This window comes from Siphateles boraxobius, unplaced genomic scaffold (assembly GCF_051911475.1).
Source record: "Siphateles boraxobius isolate OS27281-9 unplaced genomic scaffold, OSU_SipBor_1 66, whole genome shotgun sequence".
Taxonomy (NCBI): domain Eukaryota; kingdom Metazoa; phylum Chordata; class Actinopteri; order Cypriniformes; family Leuciscidae; genus Siphateles; species Siphateles boraxobius.
In genome coordinates this window covers 6,776,480-6,799,058 of record NW_027509193.1, presented here as the reverse complement: position 1 = coordinate 6,799,058, position 22,579 = coordinate 6,776,480, and the positions used below count along the sequence as shown (strand labels likewise).

Here is a 22,579-nt window from a genome sequence, read left to right as displayed (position 1 = left end):
GTAGAGCCACGCAACAAATGTGTAAGGGAGGCAGGACCTGTGTTAAAACCTGGTAGTGAGTGGTCTGCAAAGAAATCTGTGGAAGAGGCAAAGGCGGCCCTTCAAGTTGGTGATATCGTGGGACAGGTACAGCATGGAAGAGGGGGTTTTGGGCTCAGTTAAGCTCCTCCTGAATGGCACAAGGCAGGCCCAGCTCAAAGGAGGAAGCTCGTAGTCAATGAGGTGCGAAAGCAGGAGGAGAGGATGAGATGTATAAAGGCCATTTCCCAGGCCAATCAGGGAGAGTAGATGAGACGGGAGAGTGTGGAACAACGCAAGATGGGCTGGCAAGACCTTTGGTCAATGGAAGAGATTAGGATCAGTTTCCTTATTAGGTCAACATATGATGTTCTCCCATCACCGCAGAACCTAAACCTCTGGGTAGGAGAGGATCCCTCTTGTCCTTTGTGTTCATCACCTGCCACATTAAAGCACATTTTGACAGGATGTAATGTGGCTCTTAGCCAAGGTCGGTTTAGTTGGCGCCATGACCAAGTACTGCGATGTTTGGCTTTAGCATTGGAAGATAAGCGTAACATGACCAATAAGTTGCCGCCTGTTCTAGCAAAACATTACACACAGAAGACAATATTCCTCCGCCCAAGAGGAAGAAAAGGTGTTAAAACCACCAAGAAAAGGTGTTAAAACCAATTCTCGTCCAGGACAACTGGAAGCTGCTAGGGACTGGAAAATGCTGGCTGATCTTGATCAGTGGCTTATTTTTCCACCTGAGATTGCCACCACTAACCTCCGACCAGATATTGTTTTGTGGTCTGGATCAGCACGCATTGTTCAACTGATAGAGTGCCATGGGAGGATGCTGTAGATGAGGCATATGAGAGGAAGAAATTGCGGTATGCTCATCTGGCCACTGAAGCAGAACAGCGAGGATGGAGAGCCCAGGTTTATCCAGTGGAAGTGGGTTGTCGAGGATTTGTGACACACACTACAACCCGGTTCCTCAGAGACGTCGGATTCAGTGGCCTAGAGTTGCGTCGCACAGTAAAGAACTTATCTGAAGCAGCAGAGAGGAGCAGCAACTGGCTGTGGTTGGGACGGAAAGAGTCTGGCTGGCTGTGTACAGGCCTCCACGCTACGGTTTCGTAGATTTCTTGAAAACTCGAAGAGTCTGTTGGTTTATTTGTATAGTTTGCATTGCAATATTATGTTCCTGTGTATTTTGCGAGAATGAGGATTGGTGTCTGGACAGGTAGTATGCTATACGGAACCGTTGCCACTGAACCTGCTTTAATGAATGCAGTGGGGCTCGACAGCCTTCGTCCAACGGGTATGGTTGGGTTGCGGAGAGATTGTGAGAGATTGTGGTTAGTTCACATGTGAACTATGAGGAAGGAGCAACCTCAGCAGCAGGAGGGAGGTAAAGGTCAGTAAGCTGGGCTGAGTTGAGTGGGGGATGGAGGTGGGTGACTCTTTGACGCCAGAGTCACTGTCGAGCCCTCTTGAGGGCCCGTGGGCTAGTCGACGAAACACTGAGGACGGAAGGTGCCCACTTGAAGACCCTAGAGATGTTCCCTACTCAGCTCAATCCAGAGGGTTGTTATGGGGGACCGCACTGTGGTTGCAGCATCAGCATGAAGTTTTAACATCTACTCTCGTGTAATGGAAATCATATATATATATATATATATGTTAAAGGCAACATCAAATTATAAATAGTCATATTACATTATATGTCTTATTGTGCACTATTCAGTGTTATTTCAAAGGAAAAAGCATTTGTGTTTCATCAAAATGTCCATATTTCACATCTGAAATGATTTAGTTTGGTAGCCAACCACCTGCACATCTATGGGTTTGATGTCTATGTTAAACATAGCCAAATAGCCATTTAGGTTTTGTTTTAGCAAATTGTCAGTCAATTCGAACTCGATTATTGCATATACTGTAATGCATTTTCAAAATCCAATTAATTCCCAATGGATCGTTTTTTTTCTTTCTCTTTGTTTTATTCAGGAATGCATTTCAAAAGTTAAATGGGTTGCTAGTGGCATTTGGGTTTTTTCTGCGGCGCAATGGACACTTAATTTAATTGTTTAAATAATTATAGATAATTGTTAATATTAACAGACATTATAATACCATTATTTCCAGGGAGTGCGATGAACCCATGGCTCACTCGGCAAGCTCCGCCTCCAGCCTGGACAGCCACGCCCCCTCCGACAGCAGTCAAACACAGGGAGTTCGGTGGGAGGAGCAGCAGAAAGTCATGGCGTTAGAGCACCTGTGTGGGGTGTTCAGAGTTGACCTGGGTCACATGAGGTCACTGCGTCTCTTCTTCAGGTCAGAGGAGATCCAGCGTCCAGAATTGATTTTAAAACCCTACTTTTTGTAATGTTTTTAGTAACACTTTTATTTTTAATGTTTCTTATTTATCTGTACTTTCTGAAATGTATATCACTGAATTTAATAGTCTCTACCTTTTTTTATTGTTATATTTTCGACTGTTGTATTAAATCTTTTTCATAAGGCTCTGTCTGTATTATGAAACGCCTCATAAATTTAATTCACCTCCTTGTATTATAATACTGTTCTCATTTTAGGGAATTTAGTTAGCTATTGCTACAAGGTCTACATCATTATTCCTTAACCTCAGGCGGATTTTTTTCAAGATATTAAAGTATTTCTGAGGTGTGAATAAAAATCTAATGTTTCTGTGGTTTATGGAAAATATGCATTAATAGTCCTTTTATGAAAAGGAAATTCAATATAACAAATATTATTACCAGCTAAAAATCAGTAAAAAGAAAAGAAAAGGAAAAGAGAAATCATCATAAAGGTACTCACTGGAACAGCACATACTGTCCTTTAGTGAACTGGTATCACTGTTCATTTTTCCCTTGATCTCCTGGAGTCTTGTATCCAGACCAGCCTTATGAGAGTGCTTGTTTTTCATGTGTGTGTGTGTGTGTTTGTTTCAGCGATGAGGCCTGTACCTGTGGGCAGCTGGTCATCGCCAGCAGAGAGAGCCAGTACAAGATCCTTCACTTCCACCACGCGGGGCTGGATAAACTGGCCGAGGTGTTTCAGCAGTGGAAATGCTGCAGGGAGACACAGCTCAAAGACCAGGTTTGAACAAACACGCATTATCAGTTTTAAACATCATATGAACAACACAGACTCATTTACAGTACACTAACATTCAACAGTTTGGGGTTGGTAGGTTTTTGAAAGAAGTCTCTATTATCCTCACCAATACAGTAAAAAAAAATACAGTAAAAGCTGTAATATTTTGACAGTGGTGCTGCTTCATATTATTGTGGAAACAGTGATTCATTTTTTCAGGATTCTTTTATGAATGAGTTTAAAAGATCAGAATTTATTTGAAATAGATTTTTTTTGTATCAGTGTAGAAGTCTGTACAGCCACTTCTGATCAATTTAATGCAACCTTGCTGAAAAAAATCTTCTGTTGTGTTTCTTGGCAGTTAAAATAGTTGAATAAGTTCTTGTTAAATGAATCGTTAAATTAAATTATTTAATTAAATTAAAATAAAATAGTTAGATTAATCAATTAAGAAGTGGAGAAAAACAAAACCCATTCACATTTGGCCAAACACATTTATTTTCTATAGTATGGAGGGAAATTATTTATTTTTTAATCAAATTGTTATTGGTTTTTATAGGTCAGTGTTAGATTGAATCATAAAACCAGGACTATACTATTCATTAATAATATATTCACAATTAATATTCATAATTATTAATAGCAATATTTGCATTATTACATACTTGCATATTATTAAGCCTGCACAACCCAGTTATGTCTTTTCGCTGCTGGAGAAACAATTTTTTTCAATAATGTGAATAACACTATAGGGACATTTATCCAGAAGGTTAATGGGCTTCATTTTGAATTCATGATGTCTTAAATGTAACGCATTAAGTTAGGAGTATGAACAGAAGCGTATTAATTCTATACACGTTATTGTTCATGCATTTTCTCTCCTGTTCTACCTCTTCCCACTCCAGGTGTCGGATGAGAAGTCGTGCATGCAGTTTTCTATCCGTAGACCCACGTTACCGTCTGCCGAGATGCACCCAGAGGAGCGACTGTATCGGCGGCTGGACGTCAGCTCTTGGCTCCGGCATCTGAACAACAGTGGCCAGGTGGTGGAGGACTACAAGCTCAGGAAGGTCAGACATTAAAAACATCACTTGTCGAAGTTGCTCTTTTCAGCTATGTTAAATTGGAATGGCTTTTTTGACTCTTATTGTAACAATGTTTGTCTGTGATGTGTGGATCGTTTTTAGAGGGTCTGTTTAATTCTGACGGGCATTTCTATCAGGCGATCTTCTTCGGGGGTATCGATCCGTCCATCCGTGGCGAAGTGTGGCCCTTCCTGCTGCACTACTACAGCTACGACTCCTCCTCTGAGGAGCGTGAAGCCTGGAGACTGCAGAAGCGTGTGGAGTACCAGGAGATCCAGCAGAGGAGGTTAGTGGTTACTACACTCTTACAAGAACAGGTTCTGTATAGAACCTTAAAGAGTTCTGTTTTCCCTCAACACTGTTCCTGTGTCCCTCCACAAACCGCTCCGTTAGTTCCGGACAGGAGAGATCGGTTCAACTCAGGCCTTAAATGCTTGCTGGTCTCGAACGGAGCTGTCTATGGCGTCGCACTTCGTTGCTCTTTATATTTAAATATAATTTAAATCTGTGCCTAAAATTAAGCAAATGCGAGTAACACTGGCCAGTAATATTTTTATGAATCATGTACTTTAATGACGCTTGGGACAGTTAATAATATGTCAATGCTTTTGTGTTCTCTCGTTGGAGTTTTCCAGGGGAATGTAAACGTTTTGTGAAAGAACGCAAAAGCATGGAAGTATATTTTTTTTCATATTTTTTTGTGGTTGAATTAAATTTAAAGTATTGCGATATACTCAAGAATTGCCCGTATTGATGATTTAAAGCACATTGTTGGATCATTGAAAGTCTGTTGAGTTTGATTATTTTTTTGTGATTGTGTTTATTATTTATTACATTTTTTCAAGTGTATAAATTAAAATGGTTTCATTGTCATCATGATGCATATTTGTTGACAAAAGTTTTCATCAGCAATTTCACTGGCAAGCTTAAAATTGAATTGAAATACTATATAATTATTTCTGTTTAAATCCTATTAAACTGTATGTAATGTAGAACGTACTCGGTTACTAACGTAACCTCGGTTCTCTCTAGAGAGGGAACGAGTACTGGGTAATATCTTACTCTATGGGGAAAACCTCTTTTCCACGAGATATTGAAGCCAAAAATTATCCTTAATTTTGAATTAATGTAAAACGCTGTGCAGCAGCATGCAGACATAGGCAAGACGGCTTGCGCGCCTATTGGCTGCCCTGCGGCAACAGCAGCAGCCTATCAACAGAGGCTCTGCGTGACACATATCCAATGGGAGCATTTCGCGCCCATTTCGTCATGTCCCGCCAGAAAGGGCATGGTCTCGCCCTATAAACATAGCTCGATTAGGCTGGTACAACTGGTTTTCATCGCCGAAGCGAACCAGAGCTGTGTATGCACGGCAAGATACGCAGTACTCGTTCCCTCTCTAGAAAGAACAGAGGTTACGTTAGTAACCGAGTACGTTCTCTTACGAGAGTATCTCTCGTACTGCGTAATATCTTACGCTATGGGGAACACAATGCAAAACGCTGTGCGTACTGGGATCCGACACCAAAGTCCCAAGGGCAGTAGCCCGGGGCTCATATAGTGCATAATCACCATAGACTCACAGAGAGTCGGAGAAGAGAGGCTCCAAGCATCATTCCCCATGAAATAGCATCCTACAGGAGCTAGTTATGTTAACAGTGTTTCACGCAGACAGGGTGAATGTGTTCAGCCTGAACTGGGTAATAGTACGGGTTATTCAACACCCATGGAGCTGTTTTAACGCTCAGTGGGACACATAAGCTCTCAGTGCCCTGACAGGGCAGAGGAGACTCGCATCCTTCTCCTCATCACGAACCGGGAGGGCGCACAGGGAAATAACCTGGGCCCTGAACGGTGTGTTGAGGGATGTGGGCACGTACCCATGCCTTGGTTTGAGTATGACTTTTGAGCCATTAGGCCCAAACTCCATGCATGACACGCTTACCGAAAGCGCTTGCAAGTCCCCTACGCGCTTCACTGAAGTGAGAGCCATAAGGAATACCGTTTTGAGAGACAGATGTTTCATGTCTGACAAATGGATTGGCTCGAATGGGGCACCTTTCTTGGCTTCCAAAACCGTAGAAAGGTCCCACACAGGGACTGAGGGGGTCTGGGAATATTCAGCCTCCGAGCTCCCCTGAGGAATCGCACGACCAGGTCGTTTTTCCCCAGTGACTGGCCAGACGTCAGTTTTGCAAGCGCCGCTATGGCCGCCACGTATACTTTGAGTGTGGATGGGGTTCTGCCCTTATCCAGCAGCTCCTGAAGGAAGGAGAGCACTTCCGTAACCCCGCAGTCTGCGGGTGAAAAGCCCTGAGCTTGACACCAGGCAGAGAACACTGACCACTTTGAGGAATAGAGCCGTCTAGTAGACGGGGCTCTAGCCTGCGTGATTGTATTTAAGACTCCCTCTGGGAGGTTAGCGGGTACCCGTTGATGGCCCATGCATGTAGGGACCATAATTCCGGGCGAGGATGCCAAATCGAGCCCTTTGCCTGAGAGAGGAGGTCTCTCCTCACCGGTATCGGCCACGGAGCAGTGCTGGTCCGCCGCATTAGGACTGGGAACCAATTCTGGTTTGTCCAGAGCGGAGCCACGAGTAGCACTTGGCATCCGTTTTTCCCTGATTCGTTCCAGCACTTGAGGCTGGAGCGAGACGGGGGGGGGGAGCATAGAGGGGGCAGCGGGGCCATACGTGGGCCTGCGCATCCCTGCTACTGGAGAAAAAGTACGGACAGTGAGCGCTTTCTTGGGACGTGAACAGGTCCACCTGCGCTCTGCCGAATGTCTCCCACAGCAGTTGGATCGTCTGCAGGTGCAGTGACCATTCCCCTGCTGGGACATTGTTTCTGGACAGACGGTCTGGTCCCAGATTCAGGCGACCAGGCACATGCGCTGCTTTCAGTGAAAGCAGGTTGTGATGACCCCAGACCAAGAGGAGTTCCGTCAGCCTGTAAAGGTTTCGGGACCTGACGCCACCCTGGTGATTTTATGTATGCCACCACTGACATGTTGTCTGACCGGACTAAGATGTGGCGGCCTTTTATCTGGGGACAAAAGCGCCATAGCGCGTTGTCGACTGCCAGCATTTCTAGACAGTTTATGCGTAGGAGCTTTTCCCGTTCTGACCACTGGCCGAAGAACGGTCTGCCCTCGAGCAGCGCTCCCCATCCCGAGGTGGAGGCGTTCGTGGACACCACCGTCACACTCGAGGTAGTCCCCAGACCCACGCCTGACTGATACCAGTCGGCTATTTTCCAAGGTTCCAGAGCCATAAATGCATTTCATGTCGACCCTGAGGCGAAACAGACTAGAGGACCATGCCCGGGGTGGAACTCGCACTTTCAGCCATAACTGCAGTGGGCGTATGCAAAGCAGGCCCAGCTGGAGTACTGAAGATGCCGAGGCCATGAGGCCCAGCATTTTCTGAAACCTTTTGAGCGGGACTATAGAGCCGCGGCGAAAGGATTTTGTGGCGCGCTGAATGTCAAGTTCTCATTCTGGCGACAGACGTGCTGTCATAGACAGCGAGTCCCGCACTGTTCCCAGAAAAGAGATTTCCTGGCTGGGAAACAGCAAACTCTTCGCCCAATTGACTGTGAGACCCAGATTATCGAGATGCTCGAGTAATGTGGTTCTGTGTTCTATGAGCTCTGAATGTGATCGAGCTAGAATCTGCCAATCGTCCAAGTAGTTCAAAACTCGCATGCCCTGAAGTCTCAGGGGTGCGAGGGCCGCGTCCATGCACTTCGTAAATGTACGGGGTGCTAGGGATAGGCCGAACGATAGGACTGTGTATTGATATGCCTGGCCCTCGAAGGCGAATCTCAAGAATCGCCTGTGACGTGACTAGGGCTGCAACTAACGATTATTTTGATAATCGATTAATCGGACGATTATTTTTTCGATTAATCGATTAATCGGATAGAAATTAAATTAGATTTTTTTTTTATTATAACTAAATAAAACCGTAAATCAGGGTATTTATGTGTAAAAGTGTACTTTAAAAAGTGCAAAAGCCACACATTGAGTTTTACTAATATCAATATTTGCATTGTTTTTAATGATAATTGCTGATGGCAAGTTGACAAACATGATTATTGTTAAAAAAATGATATCCAACATATTATGTTTTAACACAATTTTTGTTAAAACAAATTTACACAGACATGTTGTTCAGATGTGAATATCTGAACTAAAAACAAACTAAAAACATCTAAAATATATAATTCATTTAATTTTTATTTAAAATTAATTATATATAAGGAATATAAGGATAAAGAATATAATATATATATTATATATATAATATATAAAAGAATATAATATAAGGATAAATTGATTAAATAAATATAGAAAGACTGAAAACAATTGTGTGAATGTAGAGCCGCAGTAGATCGCGTTTGAAAAACAATTAAAACTTAGTAGACAAATGCTATAAAAAGAGAACGGAATGGAGGTAACGTTACCCAGCAAGCTAACAGGCTTGAGTAAAGGACAGGAGAAATTATGCATTAGTGCACAAGCATTCGCTGAAAACCACTGAGTACAGTGACTAAAAAACAATATTTTACTGCTGCTGTTATTAACTGCCTTTGTATTTAATGCTTCACTTTGTAAACACCGTTTTAATTTAACCTATTTCTGCGGTAGCGCTATTTTAATCCATCACTTACGTTGCGAGCGAACTGATTGCACAACCTGATGCTCAAGACAAAATACAGACATCCCGGAAGTCCCGGGAGTCTCCCGCATATTGATTGCGGCTCCCTGATGCCCGCGAATTAGTTCAAACTCCCGAAATCTAGAGCGCGCAAGCAAGAGCGCGCATGCGAGACAGAAGAGACTGCTCCAAACCGTGTAGCGCGCGCGCTCGGCAGAGCGCCTGAGGGAGAGAGACCTTGCGTGTGTGTGCGTACCAGTAAACGCTCCCCGTGACGTAAGCAGACCAACTAATCGATAATGACATTCGTTGACAACGATTTTCATAATCGATTATAATCGATTTTATCGATTAGTTGTTGCAGCCCTAGACGTGACGCTATTGGTATTTGGAAATAGGCGTTCTTCAGATCTATTGACATAAACCAGTCTCCCTGGCGCACTTGCGCGAGGATTTTCCTTGTTGTCAGCATTCTGAACTGGCGCTTCATAAGCACTCTGTTCAGCTGTCGCAGATCTAGAATGGGTCTGAGACCCCCGTCTTTTTTCGGTACCAGAAAATATCTGCTGTATAGCCCCCCTTCGCTCTGAGCCTGAGATAGGTTCTATGGCCCCTTTGCTCAGCAGTTCTGTTCGCTATTTTGGCTCGAAGTAGATGAGATACTTCGTTGTTTACCGTGGTTTCGACTCGCGCCGTGTAACGGCAGGGACATCGAGCGAACTTTAGCGAATAGCCTCTTTTTATAGTGTTCAACACCAATTCTGATACCCCGGGAAGCTTTGCCCACGCATCTGCGTGAATAGCTAGGGGTAGAATGAAATTCGGGCTCTGGCCGCAGCATAGCGGCGGCTGCAGAGCTTCGGTGTGCTGAGACATAAACACTGTGTTTACAGTGTGCGAGGCGGGAGGCGCGCCGATCACGGCGGGCAGCCTGGTCGCGCTCGAATTCTCTATGACAGGTTGTGGAGAGAGAACGAGCGGGACAAACCCCGTGGGGTTGAGCGTGTCTGTGAAGGAATGTGGGCGCGGGACGGCGGGCACATTCACTGCACTGAGAACACCGTCGGCTTGTGCTGACCGAATGTGTGACGGTTTCGTTTTTACAGAAAACGAGGGACACGCATCGTGTAGTGATTGTGGGCACTGTGTCGTGGGCACATTCACTGAATTTTTGCACAATCGACATGAGTCGATTTTATTTGTGCTAGCCCTGAACTGTGGCGGGCTGTGTCTGTGTGTGGGAATGGGCACTGAGACGTGGGCATTCTTACAACACTCATAACACCATCGGCCGTGGCCGAAATACCAGAAAATACACTCTTTTGGGATTTATCTGGGTCGCCGTAAAAATGGCATTTGTATGCAGGCAAGCGGGCTGTGGTGCCGGCTTGTTTACTGCGAAATACACTGGAACAGTCACATTATATGGAACTGAACGAGCGAGAAGTTTCGGTGGAGTCTGGCCGCGACGAGACTTAAACACCGTGGGTCTTAGCTGACTGTATGTGTGTTGGTTTCGTTTTACAGAAAACGTGGCACATGCAGTGTGTAGTGTTTGTGGGCACTGGGTTGTGGGCACATTCACTACATTTAATGCACAATGACATGAGTCGATCTCATTTGTGCGAGTCCTGCACTGTGGTGGGCTGTGTTTGTGTGTAGAAATGAACACTGGGCTGTGGGCATTTTTATTACACTCATAACACCATCGGCTGTGGCAGGAATACCAGAAAATACACTGCTAATATGATTTTCTGGGTCGCCGTGGAAACGGCATTTTTGAGCAGGCAAGCGGGCCATGGTACCGGCTTGTTTACTGCAATATACACTGGAACAGTCGCATTTTCTTGGAACTGAACGAGCGAAAAGTTTCGGTGCAAGTCTGGCCGCGGCGAGACTAAATTTTATCTGCTGCAAGACCTGGGATCGAACACTGGTGTCCCATGCGAAGGCTTTGGGTTTTGCCACTGAGCCACAGGGGGAAAGGACAAAAGTTTAAAATAGCTCGAGGATATAAGATGGCGTCATCACAGTTTGTGTGTTTGTTGGCGTTTGTTTGCAGGCGTGCGTGTTATACAACAGGCTCATTGCTGCAATATTGACGTTTTCAGCCGCTCAAACTAAGAGGAGCTGAGAAATGTTTGAGAAATGGAGATTGGTCCGGCCTTGGTGGGACCAAAACACACTCTTTCCTCATTTTACCGGTGACGCATGTCCACGGTAGGCGGGGTATCTTTCTTGTAACGTAAAGAAAGCTAGCCGCGCAGCGGTTTTGATGCTGGCCCGTTTCCCTGACGACTCGCGGGCAGAGGGGGGGGAGGTCCACAGAGCTCACCCAGTCCTCACTGTCCGACGCCAGGATAGAGCATCTGGCCTTCTGTACAGATGCAGCTATCTCGTCGTCATTAACGGCGGAAGCGGCGGCGCGCGGCGGCCGTTGTCCGTCAGCGAGTGACTCGAGTTTAGCTGGTGAAGCTGGCGGGCGAACTGGCGACCTATCATGGGCTGGAGAAGGCTCGGGGCTGTTTCGTCGACCTCCATGGCGGAAGCGGCGGCAGACGGCGGCCGCTGTCCGTCGGTGAGGGACTCAAGCGATGCCGGCGAAGCTTGCGGGCGAACCGGCGAGCTTTGGCGGGCAGGAGAAGGCTTGGGGCCACGCTAGGCACAGCGCTTTTACGGCGCGGCGCTACAGCGGGCTGAAGTGCAGGCTCTGAGAATGATGCCAGGCGAGTCCTCAGTCACCATCGGCAGTAGCTCACAGTGAGGCATCCGCCGTCGACGAGAGCGAGAGCCGCATGATCCTCATCCAGGCAGGAAACGCAGATGACATGGCGATCCTCTTCACTGAGTATGGCTCGGCACGAGCCGCAGGATCTATGCATCTTGAAAAAGACGCAGCTCTTTTAGGAGAGGGAGAGAGACAGTGAAAAAATGTGTGTCGCAGCGGCGAACACACACACTTGCAGAAAAGGATATAACGCCGGAAAGCGTAGCAGGTACGGCGGCTAAAGGTGGCGATGCCAGCGATTTCAGACTCAAGGCTCGCCCCGCTGTGTGCTTTTTCTCAGACGGCGTAGCTTCTCACTCCGGATCCAGCGATGCGGTGATGCTTCGCTGAAGAGATGAAAATCATTTGTACCAGCCTAATCGAGCTATGTTTATATGGCAAGACCACACCCTATTGGCGGGACATGACGAAATGGGTGCGAAATGCCCCCATTGGATATGTGTCATGCAGAGCCTCTCTCGATAGGCTGTTGCTGTTGCCGCAGGGCAGCCAATGGGCGCGCAAGCCGTCTTGCCTATGTCTGCATGCTGCTGCACAGCTTTTTACATTAATTCAAAATTAAGGATAATTTTTGGCTTCAATATCTCGTGGAAAAGAGGTTTTCCCCATAGCGTAAGATATTACGCACTACGAGAGATACTCTCGTAAGAGAACTCCTTTCTTGTATGCGTCAGCGTATTAACTTTTTATCAAGGAGAATGGTGACTTCTAGTTGCTAGTCTATCTCTCCTCTGACATTTGATGACTTACAGTATGCGATACACCCAGTTGTTAGATTGCTCACTTTTGTTTAAATTGGCTGGCTGACATAACCTGTTGTTTACAAAATGTGATATTTCTGGAGTCTGAAACTGGAGACTTTCTATGTAAACTGAGCTGCTGTGAGCCATCAGGACGGCTAATCCTGAAGCTTGTCTAGTTAGCTAGATTGTGTTTGGGTTTGTGGTTGGTGAATCATTCAGAGCCTCAGCATGAAATCAGTTTAGCAGTGGCTTTAGTACACCTTTAAACCACTTGCTTTTGTTCTCAGTCGTGTCTCTGCTGCAATCTGATGAAAACGTTTGGCTATTAAGCATTATTTGGCTGCAAATAGTCACTTTTGGGTAACACTTTATTTTGATGGTCCCTTTTGAACGTGCTGTTGACTATAAGTAACTTTGCAACTATATGTCAACTAACTCTCATTAGAGTATAAGTGGACTTTCTGCTTAATATCTGCTAACACTTTATTGTGATGGTCCTCCAACAAACACTCTACTGACTATAAATAATTTTGCAACTACATATCAACTTATTCCAGCCCTTAGCCTACCAGTCTACTAATACTCTACTCTACTAACACTCTAATGAGAGTTAGTAGACATGTAGGTGCAACGTTATTATATTCAACAGAATGTGTTAAAGGGACCATCAAAATAAAGTGAATTACCAGAATTGCTCAAATTGTCAACTTATGTCCTGGCAACAAATGTCCTGTTTTCATACTTAAATATAGCAATCGATGAGCAACTACATTTATTACATGGTCATTTGACAGTGATTATTACTTGCATTTTTTCTTTTTTTATACACAACAAGTTTTTACGTCCACTGTGAGTCTCTGAAGGATTTTCTGGCAGCTGTGGTGTCATCCGAGCCATATCCAATCAATAATTGTGTGCAGATGTATGCACTCTGTGGCTTAATGTGTTTCAGAGGAAATAATTAACTCAATCTATTAAATCATTGTCATGCCATTGATAGAATGCTTATACTTATGTTTCAGATTTAAGCACATTTTCATTCTTTATTTCTAGCACAGCTGCAGTATACATATGATACTATAGCATTTTAAAACATTATTCCATTATAGACTTATTTTAAAATAAAATAAAATACACTATTTTTAGCTGTCAGTCACTCATAAAGGTGCGTGTGCGTGCGTGCGTGTGTGTGTGTGTGTGTGTGTGTGTGTGTGTGTGTGTGTGTGTGTGTGTGTGTGTTGCTGAGCAGTGAGCGCTCTAAGCCTCAAGAGGCCAGAGGGGGAGTCAGAGAGCGATGTGGGAATAGTTCATACAAACACAGGTCTCGAAACACTTACATGAAGTTGCATCAGGTCTGGCATCAATTCCAGCAAAACAAACAGTGTTAATGAAATCCCACCTGCTTGTTATGAGAATGTCTATAGCCAGAGGGACCGCAATGTTTCAGGACGGGAATGTTTTCACGTAGGGTGACCAGATGAGAGTTAGACGCAGTGCTTGATGTTCTGTTCTGTTCTTTTCTTTTTTCTCCTCAGACACGGTGCTTGATGTTCTGTTCTGTTCTGGTCTATTACCCCCCTTTCCATGTTCTTTTTTCCTTCCTTTTTTTTTTAAATATATTATCTGTTTTGATCTTTTTTCTTTTGTTTTAATTAAAAGAAAAATTCATTTAGTTTTTTTCTGTTGAGAGTCCCGTCTCTAGTATTGCATCGACTCTTCAGAACTGCCCTATTTATTCACCTCATCTTTTTTTTTTTTTTTTTTTTTGGTTGAACTGTTCTGTTTCTTCATTCCCTGTACAGGCTGTCCATGAGTCCAGAGGAGCACAGTGAGTTCTGGAGGAAGGTCCAGTTCACTGTTGATAAAGATGTTGTCAGAACTGACCGAAGCAACATGTACTTCAGAGGAGAGAACAACCCCAATGTAGAAATCATGAGGTTAGAGAACCACTAATCCATTAATCCATCTTCCCAAATAAATATTTGTGAACATGGTTAACACTTTACTGTAAGGTTCTGTATGTTAACATTAATTAACTGCATTAAGTCAAGATGAACTAACCATGAAAAATACTAGGAAAGCATTTATCAATCTTAGTTAGTCAATTTCGACATTTACTAATACAATCTTAAAATCAAAAGTTGCACCTGTTAATATTATTTAATAGACCAGAGTTAACATGAACTAACAATGAATAGTTTATAAATAATCATTAACTAAAGATTAATAAATACTGAAACAAATGTATTGTTCAATGTTACTTAATGTTAGTTAATGCATTAACTAACCCTAACTAATTGGACCTTATTGTAAAGTGTTACTGTTTATATTTGAAACATCAGGTTGTCAGAATTTTCTAGAATTGAAGCTGCTTAGTCATAATTTAAAAATGCCATTATATTATATTAGATTAGATTAGATTAGGTTATAGATAGACTTAATAAGGATTAAATTATTGTAAATATGACTTAGTAATAATCATATTATGTTATCTAATTGTCTTAGTGTCCAAATACCATTTTAGGCCACTGTGGCTATAAATTAGATCTCTGTTTTCATGTTTGGTTATGGCTATTTCAGTGTACTATGTAATAAATCTGTGGCATCCCATTAATGATATATAATAATCGATTCAATAAAAAGCATGTGTTTGTTTTACATTATTATTATTATTATTTTAAATAAAGTTCACTGAAGTTGTATTTTTCCATCTCTCTCTCCCAGACATATTCTGTTGAACTATGCTGTGTTTAACCCAGACATGGGCTACTGTCAGGGCATGTCAGATCTGGTGGCTCCTCTTCTGACGGAGATCCAGGATGAGAGCGACACGTTCTGGTGCTTCGTGGGTCTCATGGAGAACACCATCTTCATCAGTTCCCCTAGAGATGAGGATATGGAGAGGCAGCTGGTGAGGATCTCTCTCACGTACAAGTCAAGTCAAGTCACCTTTATTTATATATCACTTTTTACAATACATATTGTATCAAAGCAGCTTCACAGTGAAAATGAAAATAATACAACAAAGTTTGTTTCTAGAAGAAAATTGCGTCATCGTCCACCTTAAGGAAGGCAGATCAATAATATTGTTGAATATTAAATGTCCCCAACTAAGCAAGCCAAAAGCCAAGGCAACAGGACCTAAAACTCCATCAAGTGACAGAATGGAGAAAAAAACCTTGGGAGAAACCAGGCTCAGTCGGGGGCCAGTTTTCCTCTGGCCAACGAACGAACAGTATATGATTATGATTCAGGCAGAATTACAGGTCAGAAGTCAGATTAGATTAGATTACTCAGAACATTCACAATATCTTTCCAGTTCCATCTAGTTGGGGGTCGGGGTCATCACACCGGTATGGAGAAGAGTTGGTTGAGGTGTCCATGAGGCCTTCACAGGGCTGATGAGGCTGGCACTTCAACAGAAGTCAGATTAGATTAGATTACTCAGAACATTCTGAATATTTATCCAGTTCCATCTGGTTGGAAGTCGAAGTCATCATGCCGGTATGCAGACAAATTTGTTGAGGATCAGTGCCGATGGCTGTCATGTATATGAGGCCTTCACAGGGCTGATAAGGCTGGCACTTCATGGTTGCGTTGTGGTCATGTCTAGGCGCAGGTCCACCATCTGATCTGGATACGGCCCGGATCCAGCTGACTTCAGTAAACCTCGTAATAAACAGAAAGACTAACATTAGCGTAGATGTCATTCTTCTTATGATGTAACGAGTACATCTGGTGTTATAGGAAGTGTTCCCGGTTCTTGCTGACCTATTCTATGCAGCCTAATACATAATGCAGTGCAGTACAACTTCTTTCAGTTAATTCACATGTTCTCTCTTATACAGTTGTGATTTAAGAGTAAATATTGTTCTTGTTGATATGATTATGTAAATATATACTTTAATCAATTTTGCATGTTATTTCCTATTGTTAATTTACATCACATAGATATTCTCTTTTCGTTGGTCAGTACAACATTCTAGAAATATTTAAATGGTGTATTTGAGGTTTAATGTTATTTTTAGCTGGAGTTGAGTTATATAGCACATTTAATAATGCCAGGGCTGGCCAAAGTGCAATCCCTACATTTTGATCTCAGCAATTCAGAAACTTGTTAATCTAACTCATAAGCCAATGTAGAAAGATACATCCAAAGCGAAGATTTTAAACTTGTATAGAAGAGGAAGTTCGTAAGTACGAGGGCAAGCTATTCCATAATTGAGGTGCTGCCACCGAAAATGATCCCCCTTAAGTTTTAAACACTTCTTACGGTAGAAACAGACATCAACAGATCAGATAAATAGTGTGGTAACAAACCATTCAATGACTATAAACAAAAAGTCTTAAATTGGATTCGATACTTAACGGGGAGCCAATGCAAACTAGCTAATACAGGTGTAATACGTTCCCTCTTTCTTGTACTCATTAAAAGTCTGGCCGCAGCATTTTGGACCAACTGGAGAAGAGAAAGACAAGATCGATCTTTTAAATTTCTTGCTTGATAACTTGCAGTGTTGATTGTAGGGCTAAGACATTTAGAAAGTTTTTGGTCCATCTGAACATACCAATATCCTAATTTTTTTTTCGCCACCATGTTCTCGTCATGTTCTCATCTGATTTTAGCAGAGGGTAAAGCTGAATATTGTCTACATATCAATGATATGAAGTCTGATGTTTATGAAAAATATTGGCTAATGGGAGCGGATACAGGGAGAACAAAACAGGATCAATTGTGTCGTAGGCTGCACTAAGGTCCAAAAGAGCCAGAATGACAGATTTACCCAAATCAAGCTCAAAAATAAGTTGTTGTTTTTTTGGGTTTTTTTGCATGGCAATCTGCATATGTGTGTCCAGATGTACCTAAGGGAGCTCTTGCGGTTGATGCTGCCTCGCTTCCACCTGCATCTAACCCGGTTGGGTGAGGATGGGCTTCAGTTGCTGTTTTGCCACCGTTGGGTTCTCTTGTGTTTCAAACGCGAGTTCCCTGATGCCGAAGCCCTGCGCATGTGGGAGGCCTGCTGGGCACACTATCAGGTACAGCACACTGGGGGGGATTACAGAAAGCAGGTGATTATGCAGCATACCCGGGTAAGTTTACACAGAGTAAACGATAACCTCAACTTTCATTCCAAAAACGAAGGTATCTTTCAGGGTAAAGTAGCCTTAGCAACTCTCTGAACATAACCTGCTCCGGGGCAGCTCCTGTTCCAGGTTTAGTTTGTTTCAGAGATCTTCAGTCCATGATGGGGCTCCAGTGAGCATAACAGATTTCACACAATATTATTATATAGTTTTATATTATAACAGTACATAGATCATGTCCCATTTTCATTCAAAGACCTTATTAAAAGAACATTTCTTTATGTAATGTATTTCTGTAATAAAATGTTGTAATAATATTGTGAAATATAAAATTAAATGCCCAACTAAGCAAGCCAAAAGCCAATGGCGACAAAGGCGAAAAAGGCGAAAGTGGCAAGGAACCAAAACTCCATCAGGTGACAAAATGGATAAAAAAAAACTTGGGAGAACCCAGGCTCAGTCAGAGGGCCAGTTCTCCTCTGGCCAACGAACGAAAAGTGTATGATTATGATTCAAGCTGCATTACAGGTCAGAAGTCAGATAAGATTAGATTACTCAGAACATTCACAATATTTATCCAGTTCCATCTAGTTGGGGGTCGGTGTCATCACACCGGTATGGAGAAGAGTTGGTTGAGGTGTCCATGAGGCCTTCACAGGGCTGATGAGGCTGGCACTTCAGGGATGCGTTGTCGTCTTGCCAATGCGATGGTTCTTCATCAGATCTGGATATGGCTTGGATCCGGCGGACTGCGATAAACCTAGGGATAAACAGAGAGACTAATATTAGCGTAGATGTCATCCTTCTTATGAGGTACCAAGTACATCAGGATTTATGGGAAGTGTTGTCTAACACATGTTGTCACACATGTTGTCTAACTCCAATAGAGTTCGGAATGTCTTTAAATGCCAATCCCAATGCATCTTTTTCGTTATCTACATGTATATTAAAATCACCAACAATTAGGACTTTATCTGCAGCCAGTACTAGCTCTGATAGAAAGTCATCAAATTCTTTGATAAAGTCTGTATGGTGCCCTGGTGGCCTGTATACAGTAGCCTGCATAAATATCAAATGTGATTTATTATTTACACTAGATATTGTTACATTAAGCACCAACACTTCACAATAATTATATTTGAAACTAGACTTTTTAGTAATTCTGAAAATATTACTATAAATTGCAGCAACACCTCCCCCTTTGCCTTTCATACGAGGTTCATGTTTATAACCGTAATCTTGCGGGGTGCACTCTTTTAAAATAATGTAATCGTCTGGTTTTAGCCAGGTTTTTGTTCAACACAGCACATCTAGGTTATAGTCTGTAATCATATCATTAACAATAAGTGCTTTTGAAATAAGGGATCGAATATTCAGCAATATTCATTTTATCATTTGTTCATTTGTATTATATCTTTTTTTTATTTGTTGAACATCATTTAAATTTTTACCCATAGATGGGTTTGGAAGTTTTTTGTATTTCCTAATTCGGGGAACTCACACAGTCTCTATACGATGATATCTAGGTGAAAGAGTCTCTATGTGATGGGATTTATCTGACCTCAGTGACGTGAGACAGCTAGCAGACGGTCGGTTTAAACAGTTTGTCTGCTTCCTGACCTGAGCCCCAGATTATCAGATTGTCATGTTTGAGCTGTTTCAACTCATTCTTCCTAATATTATCTTGATGACAAATCAACAGAACGTGCATAAAAAAAGTAAAGATTTTTTCCTTGGTTAAATGTTACGTATTATGTGGTAATGTTAGTTTTTCTCTTTCAAAAGAAATGGGAACTGAACTGACTGCATTTGACTGCAGAAGTTTATTTCTCTTTTATGATTGTTACTGTAAAATTTCTGGGAGATTTTGGGTGAAAGTTTAAACCAGTGCATGATGTAGAAATGAAGCCATGGAAAGCAAGACTAAGTTGTTCCTTAAATGCACTTCCATTCGATAAAACAGGGGAACATGCTTATTCTTCCCCTTAAGATAAACGAATGGGTGTCTGTATCATTTTAAGGATCTGCAGAGTGTCTAATGAAGATGAGATGCTAATTATCATGCTTCCACAGAATCCATTTGCATACATTGGCATGGTAATAACGAGGTGATTTTGGGGAGCAAACTGTTTTGTCTCCGTGTTGGCCCCTCATTTGCATGTCAGCATTTACTGCTTTTTAATTGTCTCATTTGGCCTTCGTGATTGGTCTAGCTTATGCAATCTGTCTTTTAATTGGTTGTTTTCGCTCAGTGTTTGGTGCAGGGTTTGCAATTGTATGTTTTCTGTGTTCTCTGACAGACGGACTACTTCCACCTGTTCCTGTGTGTAGCCATCATTGTGCTGTACGGTGATGATGTCACAGAGCAGCAGCTTGCTACAGATCAAATGCTGCTGCACTTTAGTAACCTCTCCATGCACATGAATGGAGAACTGGTGCTGAGGAAGGTATGAAGACACACACACACACACACGCACACTGACAGAGATCCTCATGGTTATGTATGCTGTGTGTTTTTGTCATGCTGAGGTGATGCATCGCTCTACTGCTGCATACAAAACATATTTTTCTCACAGCAACAAATGTTAGCATGCAAAACCAGTTTTGGTGTCCAAACCAACATGTTGTCATCTCTGACGAAATATTTCTAAAAATCAGATTTGTCTCATAGTGATTATGATAGAAGCAGTCTCACCTCACTTCATATTACCAACAAGCAGACTAGGTTGAGCAACTGAAAATACGTTAAAGAAATTGTTCCTCGAAATATTAAAAACCTGTATTGTTTTCTGTACTGACCTGTAAAACTGTACTGTATTGTTTAAAAACCTGTATTGTTTTCTGTACTGACCTGTAAAACTGTACTGTATTGTTTAAAAACCTGTATTGTTTCTTAGTATTTATTTTTTCATTGATTGATTGATTTTCAATATTAGTATTTTATTAATTTATTGATTTATTCATTGAATGATTGATTGATTTATCTTCAATATTAGTATTTATTTATTTATTTATTCATTGATTGATTGATTGATCTTCAATATTTTTATTTTATTTGTTGTGTTACACAGTTTAAAAACATGTATTAATCTTTTAATCTCAGGTTTCTTTTCTGATTAAAAGGAAGTTGAATAATAATATAAATAATATAGTCTAATAATAAAATGTAAAAAACTACAGAAAGGAAAAAGAAAAAAAGTTCAGAGAGCAACTTTAAAAATATATTTTTGTGTTCCACGGAAGGAAGAAAGTAATATAAGTTTGGAACGACATAAGAGTTTTATTATGATGAAGTTATGTGTTTAGGTGAATTATATATATTAATGAGGCACTGAATTGATTTCTGAATGAGTTACCTCAACAAGTTATCTCTTGATATGTAGATTTTTTTGCACATTTTATTTATTTACATTTATGCATATAATATAATACACATTTTTTGACCTGTTATTGTCAGGTATTTTTTGCAATTCCCTTCAGTCAATCTCTCTTTCTCTCTCATTGCCTCTAATCTTAGGCACGTAGTCTGCTGTACCAGTTCCGCCTTCTTCCCAGAATTCCCTGCAGCTTGCATGACCTGTGTAAACTGTGCGGACCCGGAATGTGGGATAGCCGTTACATCCCGGCCATAGAATGTTCCGGAGAGCATCCCGACTCTCAGAGCTGCCCCTATGGAGGCACCGCCACCCCCGAGAGCCCACCCTTACCCAGCCCCAACCAGCCCAACCAGGGCAAGAGGGGCACCAAGACACGAGACATTTTCACTTTCCGCAAGCACTCTTGACTCGAGCACGCCTCAGGAACGCTGTTACCCATAAGGCTTAGCCTCTGAGCCGCTATTCAGAGTGCTGGAATTTCAGGATCGTCACAGCTGTACTCGACGTCTGCTGTCAAACACTGCCTTGTGCATCGATGCATTCTGGGGTACCGATGTTGACGGCCTCTTTAGGAGGTTGAGGAACATCATTAACTTGTCACATCAATAATTCAAAAATGATCACAAACAATCAAGTGTAAGTCTTCATCCATCTTTCATGAAGTCACATCTAGCGAACTGACGTCTCAGAATGTTTTTGCCTTTGTTTTTTTATATCTACTATGTATGCATGTGTTAATGTTTGTTTGTGGTATGTCGAAGGAAGGTTGTGTTTTCAGTTTAGTTTGGGTTTGATCACTTATTTTTGTTTCTATTGTGTGCAATCCTTAACTATGAAACAAACAATCATCCAAAATGAAGTGGGATGCTGTTATCAGTGGCTCTCTGATATTTACAATCATCTATGCCTTTCATATCCTCACAATAAATATGATGATATATAGATGAGAAAACATATTTATCTTCTCATTGAGTCACTAGTTTGAGAGCTTGAACTCAATGTGAAATCAAAATTGACTACTTTTTTTTTACTTTATACATATATTGTGCACAATTCATCAAAAAAGCACCAAAATATGATATTGAGCTGAAGCAAATGTAATTAACCCTTTAGATATTACCATTATTTGCTAGAATAAAGTCATACTCAGCAATAAGCTGCTTGGTGTTATATTTGTCTTTCTGACATGTTTACTTTAGTAGATAAAGGAATAGGGTTCAATCCAGGTTGAGCACATTCTACAGCATTTCTGGCATAATTTTGATTACCACAAAAAATATATATATTTTGACTCGCCCGTTTTTTTTCTTTCAAAATTGAGGTGAAAGCAGAAAAAAAATGTCATTGGTAATTTGAAGAAACTTTTTTCCATAAAGTCGTAATATTTATTAAAGTCACTTGTTTTTGGCCAATCTGATGGACGTTCTGTTTTTAGCTGGGAAAACTATTAAATACAATATTTAAGAATGACGCTTATAATTTTATAAAAGCACAAATAAAAATGAAAAAAAGCTCCTGTTAAAATGGTTTTATTTGAGCTGTAAAGCTGTTAAAATAATCACATTTACAGTCCATTAGGGTTTGATTTGCATAAAGCACTTTTCTTTTTTACATTAAAACCATATTATCATGGACATTGTTTACATTTTGTGGCTATTTTGAAATAGTATTTTGCAGTTTAAATGAATTGGCACCATTTACTTTCATTGTAAGGG

The 22,579-nt window shown here is 41.7% G+C and overlaps 1 protein-coding gene across 1 annotated transcript in view; it reads left to right on the top strand.

The window, feature by feature from the left end:
* tbc1d16 (TBC1 domain family, member 16) overlaps positions 1-22,017 on the top strand; it is a 37,881-nt gene extending 15,864 nt beyond the window's left edge. Inside the window, exons 4-12 of the mRNA XM_077211893.1 lie at positions 2,152-2,340; positions 2,979-3,126; positions 4,029-4,193; positions 4,346-4,494; positions 14,205-14,339; positions 15,127-15,313; positions 17,260-17,439; positions 19,788-19,934; positions 21,005-22,017. Coding sequence (XP_077068008.1) covers positions 2,152-2,340; positions 2,979-3,126; positions 4,029-4,193; positions 4,346-4,494; positions 14,205-14,339; positions 15,127-15,313; positions 17,260-17,439; positions 19,788-19,934; positions 21,005-21,271 — 1,567 coding nt within the window. The 3' untranslated portion in view covers positions 21,272-22,017. The remainder of the gene's footprint in view (positions 1-2,151; positions 2,341-2,978; positions 3,127-4,028; positions 4,194-4,345; positions 4,495-14,204; positions 14,340-15,126; positions 15,314-17,259; positions 17,440-19,787; positions 19,935-21,004) is intronic.
* Positions 22,018-22,579: the final 562 nt, after the last annotated feature.